This window comes from Colobus angolensis, unplaced genomic scaffold, assembly GCF_000951035.1.
Source record: "Colobus angolensis palliatus isolate OR3802 unplaced genomic scaffold, Cang.pa_1.0 Scaffold3, whole genome shotgun sequence".
Lineage (NCBI taxonomy): Eukaryota > Metazoa > Chordata > Mammalia > Primates > Cercopithecidae > Colobus > Colobus angolensis.
In genome coordinates, this window is record NW_012116265.1 from 20,585,767 (window position 1) to 20,595,111 (window position 9,345).

At 48.0% G+C, this 9,345-nt stretch overlaps 1 protein-coding gene across 1 annotated transcript in view; it reads left to right on the forward strand.

Annotated features, from left to right (window-relative positions):
- HEATR4 (HEAT repeat containing 4) overlaps positions 1-9,345 on the forward strand; it is an 89,502-nt gene that overhangs the window by 64,503 nt on the left and 15,654 nt on the right. Inside the window, exons 3-6 of the mRNA XM_011949603.1 lie at positions 998-1,950; positions 3,184-3,371; positions 5,040-5,180; positions 8,869-9,072. Of these exons, the coding sequence (XP_011804993.1) occupies positions 1,070-1,950; positions 3,184-3,371; positions 5,040-5,180; positions 8,869-9,072 (1,414 nt within the window). The 5' untranslated portion in view covers positions 998-1,069. The remainder of the gene's footprint in view (positions 1-997; positions 1,951-3,183; positions 3,372-5,039; positions 5,181-8,868; positions 9,073-9,345) is intronic.

A 9,345-nucleotide genomic window follows, 5' to 3' on the forward strand; every position in this document is an offset into this window, starting at 1 on the left:
GCTGTGGGTTCAAGCGATTCTCCTGCCTCAGTCTCCCAAGTAGCTGGGATTATAGGCACATGCCACCACACCCGGCTAATTTTTTGTATTTTTAGTAGAGATGGGATTTCACCATGTTGGCCAGGCTGGTCTCAAACTCCAGACCTCAGGTGACCCACCCGCCTCGGCCTCCCAAAGTGTTGGGATTACAGGCTCACGCCGCTGTGCCTGGCCTACAGCCATTAAATATTTTAACAATAAAAACTATGTAGCAGTAGGTGTGCTGGATGACTCTGAAAGACAGAAGACATGGGAGACACGGTCACTGGGCAATGAAGTTAGAGTCTCAAATATTTAACAATGCAAGGTGTCGTAGGATTAGCAGTTAAAGTAAGTGGTACAGAACAGGAGTAATTTATAAACTTGGGTATGACCTGGTGGCCTGGATAGGTCAAGAAAGAGTTATGGAGCAGGACAAATTGAGCTGGGCCTGGAAATTGGATAGAATGTGTGTCAAGTATGAAAGGCCATTTCATGTAGAGGACACAGAAGGAAGCTCCATTATGTGGAGAGAGGATACTCAGAGAACAGCCAGGAGACTGGACTGGCTCAAGCAGAGGTTACACGCCAGGACAAAGTCATAAACTGAGGCCAAAGTCATGGAGAACACTGAATGCCATGCTGAATAGTCTGAACTTTATGCTATAAGCCTTTTGAATGAAAGAAAGCAACATTTGAAGACAAACTGGAAGCACGGGACACTACTGAAAAGCAGTGATCCCTCACACGGAGATGAGGGTCTGAGCTTTGGGAGCAAGTGTAAGAACCAGAAACAAGGGTCTGATACATGAAATATTTAGGATGTTGTACCATTTTCTTCTTTTGTTCTTCTGACTCACATGGCTTTTCCCTACCCCCTTTCCATCTGTTTTTCAAGTTATTCTCTTTCTGAACTGCTATGGCCTACCAATTTCGGCTGCCCTAGAGCTCTCATCAGTTCCTCCCATTCCCTTAACAGGTGCCGGGTCTCACCTCCAGGACTTGCCTCTAGGCCAGGCAGTGTGGAAGGAAGCATTTGCTGCAACGCAGTATGACCAGGACCCAGAAAGGAAAGACCTTTCTCCCCCATTGCTTCTATCAGTCACTGCCCCCACGACTGGGATGGGGCATGATTTTAAACTACTCAAAACTGAAAGGCAAGGAGGAGTGTGCCTCTGTCTCCAGTGTGCCTGTGGTCTTCTTCAGCTCACAGTACCATCTACACCGCAAGAGCCAATATTTGAAAATGGCGGCTGCAAACCTTACCTTCTCTCAGGAGGTGGTGTGGCAGCGAGGACTGCCCAGCATTCCTTATAGCCAGTACAGCTTTGACCACCTCTACAACACCAATGACATCATCCATACTCCCCGGATCAGGAAGGCCCAGCCTCGGAAACCTGTTCGCTTCAAGTTCCTGGGTTCCTCAAGTCGCTTAACAGGAGACACCTCCCTGGCTGTGAAGACAGAAAGCTCTGCCAATCCTGAAAAGAAGCTGAAGAAATCAAAGCCAGCCAGCACCGCCCGGGAAGCACCCCGCCCTCTCGTCCATCATCCCTGCATGCATCCAGATATGCTGGGTCGGCCACCTTCTCCAGGTGTGAACCTGGAGGAAAGAGAAGCCTGGCTTCTGCCTCCTGAGAAGGAGGCCAGAGCGTGGGAGGCCACTGTGCTGGAAAAGCTGAACAAGCGCACAGCCCGATGGATCCAGAACAAGCGTCCTCAAAGGCCTGGGGCATCCCCTAACAAGTGGCAGAGCTTCCTGCGACAGCAGTACGACTGGAGTCACATCCGGGATGAACTTACCTCTGCCAGCGACCTGGAGCTCCTGAAACAGCTGGAGGCAGAAGAGGCAGCAGAGTTTGAGGATCAAAGTGTCATCCTGCCCCCACAGGAAAAGAAGAAACCAGAACTGCTGCTTCCTGTTTACTACAGGTATACCGGCTAGGGCCTCAAATGCACCCTTGATAATCCCTGACTCCCCTTCAGGGACTCCCAGGGGGACTCACACTCCCGATTTTAGAATGCACTCTCCCATCAACTTCATGTTCTCCACCACCGGCCTGCTCTCTGAGAGCTCTGCAAAGTAAGGTTTCTCAATCTGCACTGCTGACATTCTGGGTTGGATAATTTTTGTTGTGGGAACTGCCCTGTTCATTATGGGATGCTAGCAGCATCCCTGGCTTGTACCCACCAGAGCACAACCTCCTAGCTGTGACAACCAAAGATGTCTCAGACACTGCCAAATGTCTCCAATAGGGACAAAGCCATTCCCAGCTGGGAACCACTGCTCTTAAAGCGATTGGTTCTCAACCTTCTCCAGTAGACTTTGCCATCAGACTGCTGGTGTAGTTACCAACCAAGTGCTCCCAGAAATGTATCCTTGGTGGAGTGAGGAAGGCAGGAACCTCATAGCACTGAGGCTTGGTCCTGCCTCACTCTGAATAAGGAACCAGTGTGTCACTGACTCAAAAACTGACTAACTGCAGGACAGAGAACCAGACAACCTGAGAGAAGATGACTACATGTTTCTTAGATTGCTTCCATCTCATTTATAGCTAGAGGAAACACTGGAGCTATTACATTATCCCTGATTTCCAAGAGTGAACTAAAAATCAGTGGAAATCCATTTATTTATTCATTTATTGGACAAATATAAATTATGTTCTTGCTACTTTCCAGGTACTCTGCAAAGTGCTGGGAATACAACGTAAAAGCAATAGACACAGACATGTACCTTTAAGGAGCTTACAGCCTGTTCACCACCAGGTAGATGGACATTAAATAACTAACCACACACAGAATAGACAGCGTGAGATGACGAAGGAGGTGGGATCCCTTCCCCAAGGCCATGCCGCGTCTAAGGGTATGAATGTTTAAAAAGGGTTATGCTGGAGCACAGCCACTCTGCCATGCTGCTTGGTGGATGCAGAAGGTGTGGATCTTTCAGGAGCCAGGCAGGGTGGCTGTAGACAAGCCCTTCTGACAGCTCCACATTCAACTGGCACCATGGAGACAAGGCTAAAAGTTAAACATTGGTGTTCTGCAATGCTCACGTGTATAGGAGCGGAGCTCAAAGAGGAAAGGGAACAAGCTGTGGATTTAATGGAAAGGGGGATCCACCTCCTACTCTTTCCCCCTTTTCCCTCCTTTCTCACCCCTGCCAAGTTTGCCCAGTTACCTCCAACAAGCAGAGACAGTTGAAATCATGCCTGACGACAAGACCACTGAGGATATCCATGAAAAGAGGAGCCTCTCCCAGCCCCAAACCCAGAGCTACTTTCGCCAGGTGACCCCCCGAGCTGGAAAGTTTGCCTACTCCACAGACAACACCTTTGAACAGGAGATTTACTTTGGTAATAGAGCTGGGCCCCTGTGGTAGGGGCACAGGGGGACATGGGCCAGGGAGGTGGAAGATCACTGGGGGCTGGAAACAGTTGTGGGTATGGAGAGGCCCTGAATGACCCAGGTTTTCATGTTCATGACCCACACCCACACCAGCACAGGAGTCGGGTCGGGGAGTGACAGCTAACAGGGAGGGCACTGCTCTCTCTCCCTGCTTTCTCTATCCCTCCATCTTACTAAAGAGGCAATGAAGGGTGGAACTGTAAAGTAGGCAAGACTTTGGGAACAATCCATCTTTTCTCTGTCCACCCTTCTCCCTTCTCTCACTTCGAGATACGATCCCACCAAGGTGCGATGTTGGAAAAAATCAGGGCTTTGGAGTCAGGCACATTTGAGTTTAAATCCTGGCTCAGTATTTTTTTAGTAAACTTCAGTAAATTACATAATTCCTCTCAGCCACAAGTACCTTATTTGTGAAGTGATGTTAAGAAAAATGCACTTTGAGTAGAGTAGATGAGAAAGCATCTGTAATGCTTCTTGCCCAGTGTCTGTTTAAGGTGTTCAGTAAATGTTCGCCACCTTCTCCTTCCCTACTGCTGTCCCTTAGATACCTGGGCTTCCGGGATACCCGATCTAGGTCTTTGTGTTCCTAGCTGTTTCTTCTTCCCAAGCCCCATTTTGTTCCTAAACTGCTGCAGCTGAAAGTCTTCTCAAAGTGTTTAACAAAATTACTCTAAGGTATTCATCACTGATGGGATTAATTAGGTGCCTCTTTTTTAGTATCTAGCTTTTCATAAAGGATAAGGCCTCTAAGTGGTTACATAGGTTCTTCTCTTTTCTTTTTCTTTTTTTATTTTTTGATACAGAGTCTTGCTCTGTCACCAGGCCGGAGTGCAGTCACACAATCTTGGCTCACTGCAACCTCTGCCTCCACCTCCCAAGTAGCTGGGATTATAAGTGCGTGTCACCACGCCCAGCTAATTTTTGTATTTTTAGTAGAGACGGAGTTTCACCATGTTGGCCAGAATGGTCGCAATCTCTTGACCTTGTGATCTGCCCTCCTCAGCCTCCCAAAGTGCTGGGATTACAGGCGTGAGCCACCACTCCTGGCCAGTTCTTTTCTTATTTTTGAAATGGTTTCACTCCCATTACCTAGGCTGGAGTGCAGTGGTGCTATCTCCACTGCAACCTCCACCTCTCAGGCTCAATTGATTCTCCTGCCTCAGCCTCCCGAGTAGCTGTACCCAGCTCATTTTTGTATTTTTGTAGAGATGGAGTCTTACAATGTTGCCTAGGCTGGTCTTGAACTCCTGAGCATGTGATCCACCCACCTCGGCCTCCCAAAGTGCTGAGATTACAGGTGCGAGCCACCGAACCTAGCCATAGGTTCTGCCTTAGGAAGGAAAGCACCATCCTTGGCTCCCAGGCCTCTAATGAGGTGACTAGCTATGACATTTCTTTCTTTTTTTTTTTCCCCACTGACACTACGGCGACTTATCACTGTGATATTTCCAAGCAATAGTCACCTTCAAGGGATGCCCCAGAGTATGGCAGTCACGGATCCTAGGGGCTTAGATTAGTGCAAACGGAAGTTGGGTCTGATCCTGGTGATTGGGAACCGGGGGAGAAAGGAAAGAGGGAGGTTACAGGGGACTCACTGTTTCTTTGTCTGTTCACAGATGAAGTCCAGATCATCCACCAGATTGGTGCAAAGAGAGACCAGATTGTCCTGGAAAACCTAAATCGGTACAATAAGCAGCTATCTAAGGTCTTCCCTGAAACTCCAGAGAAGTGGAGTGCCCAGGCAATTCCTGAAGCACGTAAGCAGGAAGCTAACAGGGAAGGCAGGGGTTAATAATGGGAATGGGGCTACTTCCCATCATTACCATTCCCATTCATGTGCTAGAGCTCCCAGTTCATGGGCTGAAGCACCATTAGCATCTAGGCAATCCCCTTTCTAGTACTAAAAATAATCTCACGAAATTATAAAATACTAACTGTAACTAGAAAGAGCCTCACAGGAACATACAATCATTTGAGATCTGATGTAACTTAGGTATAACCAAGTGGTTTAGGGCCAATAGTTACCAATAAGGCAGCTCCTATCTCAATGCTAACAGGGAAAGTGCAGCTAATGGGGAAAGTGCATCAAACTCCTGACCCAGCATTCTGCCCTTTTCCCTGGGGCTGGATTTACCCTCCCACTCCACACTCAGCCCACCCATACCTGAACTTTCACAAGTTCATTATTCTTCACTCTGTAAGACAAAGAGGGAAAGGAGGTGGCCAAGAAATTAGCTTATGAAACAAAATGTGCACATCCTCCACAAGACTCCATTTCCCATAACTCTTTGCAGGTTTACTGTTCAGATGGGCCCAGTGGTGTGCAGAAACTAACAGCAGTTGTCACCCATTCTTTTTTTTTTTTTTTTTTTTTTCTTTTTTTGGAGACAGAGTCTTGCTCTGTCGCTCAGGCTGGAGTGCAGTGGCATGATCTCGGCTCACTGCAACCTCCATCTTCCTGGTTCAAGCAATTCCCCTGCCTCAGCCTCCAGAGTAGCTGAGACTAAAGGCGCGCGCCACCACGCCCAGCTAATTTTTGTATTTTTAGTAGAGACGGGGTTCATCATGTTGGTCAGGATGGTCTCGATCTCTTGACCTCGTGATCTGTCCACCTCGGCCTCCCAAAGTGCTAGGATTACAGGCGTGAGCCACTGTGCCCAGCCTCTTTTTCTTTTTGCCTTCCTGCCTTCCTGCCTTCCTTCCTTCCTTTCCTCCTTTCCTTCCTTCCTTTCCTTCTCCCTTTCCTTCCTTTCTCTCTGTCTCCCTCTCCTCTCCTCCCTCCCCCTCTCCCTCCTCTTCCCTCTCCCTCTTCTATTCTTTTCTTGACAGGCTGAGTACAGTGGTACAATCATGGCTCACTGCAGCCTTTACCTGCCTGAGCTCAAGCGATCCTTCCACCTCACTCTCCTGAGTAGCTGGAACTACAGGTGCACACCACTATACCCAGCAAATTTTTGTAGAGACAAGGTCTCACTGTGTTGCCCAGGCTGGTCTCAAACTTCTGGGCTCAAGTGATGCACCCTGTTCAGACTCCCAAAGTGTTGGAACTACAGGCATGAGCCACTCTCCCAGCCAGGGGATTCCTTTTCAATAACAGCTTTATTGAGCTTGAATTTACATACTATAAAATTAATCCTGTCAAACCATACAATTTGATGAGGCAGGCAGATCACTTGAGCCTAGCAGTTTAAGACTAGCCTAGGCAACAAGGTGAGACCCCGTCTCTATGAAAAAATACAAAAATTAGCGGGGCATTGGTGGCACACACCTGGAGTCCTAGCCATTCACGAGGCTGATGCAGGAGGATCAGCGCATAGGGTCTCACTATGTTGCCCAGGCTGGTCTCAAACTCCTGGCCACAAGGGATCCTCCCACCTCAGCCTCCCAAACAAAGTTCTGGGATTATAGGCACGAGCCACTGTGGCCCACCAAGAGTCATTACTTTGTGTGCTCCCTTTAGATCGGCGGTCCTCAACCTTTTTGGCACTAAGGACTGGTTTCGGGGAAGACAATTTCTCCACAGACCAGCGGGGTGGGGATGGTTTCAAGATGAAACGGTTCCACCTCAGATCATCAGGCATTAGATTATCATAAAGGGTGCGCAACCTAGATCCCTCATATGTGCAGTTCACAATAAGGTTCATGCTCCTATGTGACTCTAATGCCACTGCTGATCTGACAGGAGGCAGAGCTCAGCGGTAATTCTTGCCTGCCCACCGCTCACCTCCTGTTGTGGTGGCCCGGTTCCTTACAGGCCATGAACTGGTACAGGCCCATGGCCTGGGGGTTAGGGACCCCGGCTGTATTATTTTTTATTTTTATTTTTTATTTTTTGTTTGAGACGGAGTCTGGCTCTGTCGCCCGGGCTGGAGTGCAGTGGCCGGATCTCAGCTCACTGCAAGCTCCGCCTCCTGGGCTTACGCCATTCTCCTGCCTCAGCCTTCTGAGTAGCTGGGACTACAGGCGCCCGCCATGTCATCCAGCTAGTTTTTCTGTATTTTTTTAGTAGAGACGGGGTTTCAACGTGTTAGCCAGGATGGTCTCGATCTCCTGACCTCGTGATCCGCCCATCTCGGCCTCCCAAAGTGCTGGGATTACAGGCTTGAGCCACCGCGCCCGGCGGGACCCCGGCTTTAGATGACTGTTGATGTGGAAGGTGGCTAGTGGATGTGTTTCTATCCATCTATAACCCAAAGGACTGGAACTAAAGTAAATGTTGGCAGTTGTATTTTTTATTCCCATGGGGTTAAATATCAGCGATCTAAGACTTGCTCACCACAAATCCATTTTAACTCCTTGAGCAGAGGGATATAGGAGAAATGGAGTTAATTCAGCTATCTCTCACCTCTTCAGGAGGGATTTCAAGTCGGCTGAGAGAAGTCAGGGAGGGTCACATGGCAAAGTGTGAGGTGGCCTGTCAGAGGTGGTTCCACAGCTCCTAGTTGCACACACCCTACCCCACAAAGGAGGGAGGCCTCAGCAGAGTGGCTGAGTCCCCCAGCACGTTCCAAGCTGGTGGGGACCATGTGGAGGAGATGCACTGTATGGGCATCTTTGCTAAACTGCCCTGAAGTCTCACAGAAATCTTTTTTTTTTTTTCTTTCTTCTTTTTTTTTGAGATGGAGTCTCTCTTTGTCACCCAGGTTGGAGTGCAATCTCAGCTCACTGCAACCTCTGCCTCCCCAGTTCAAGTGATTCTCCTGCTTCAGCCTCCCGAGTAGCTGGGGTTACAGGAGCCACCACCATGCCCGGCTAATTTTTTTGTATTTTAGTAGAGACAGGGTTTTCACTGTGTTAGCCAGGATGATCTCGATCTCCTGACCTCACGATCCACTCACCTCGGCCTCCCAAAGTGCAGGGATTACAGGCGTGAGCCACCGCGCCCGGCCAACTATAGCTTTTCTAACTATATTTAATATTTATGTTTCTTTCTGTTCTCAAATTTCTGTTGTCATGAGGAAAAACTCAGAGATGTTAAAATCTTTAAATTTTCACAGCTTATAGCACCATTACTCTCCCCAAATTAAAAACATTAAAAGGAAAACTTAATACTTTACAAATAATGGCCAATGACACTAAATTGCAATGTATCAAATATTGAATTTTATGAGCAAATCTCGTTACATATAAACATATTTATGTTCCTAAAGATTTAGGTCCCTAAAGATAACCCTTAAACTTATAAAAATGTTTGTAGATATCTCAGTTTCCCCCCACAAATCTCTTGCCCCCATCATCATCATGGCTTACCATGTCTGTAGTCAGGACTTTCCATAATTCCCTGTGTCTTTGTACTCAGTTCCCCATATAATCATGGGGAAATTCACTCTTGAGGGTTTTGCTTTGGTATTAGTCAGGAATAAGAATGGGATGCAAGCTGGGGCCACTGTGTGGCAGGGCCTAGGGCAGTGGGGTGAGAAGACCTCACACTGCCATGTTGCACAGCTTGCAGACCCGTGCAAGGAGCCCTGCGCTGGACTGCTTTGCCCACGCCTGCCAAGGATATGCTGCAGCAGGTGGGTGAGGAGGATGTGCCTATTAAGACCAGGAGATTGAAGAAGCAGGCAAAATCACTGGAGGAGGATGTGACCTGGGAACTGGTGGTCCTGCGGAGGATGCTGAAGGAATGGAAGACTGCCTGGGCTCTGAGTGAGTGAAGGGAGGTCCTGAGATACTGTATGTTTGTGAGAAGTGGTTCTCATCTGGGACTAGGCTTTCTCAGTCTTTGAAAAATCCATTCTTCCTTTGTGAAATGTAAAAATCTGTTTGCCTCATTAAGGCTAGACAAGAGCCTTTCACACATTGGGTGTTAGATGAACTTTAGTTGACATATATCTGGGTGCTTTTTGCATGGGTGGGTATTACTTCAGTAATTTGTAGAAACTCATTACACTGAAGACTCTTCAGAGGCAGGGATCCTAT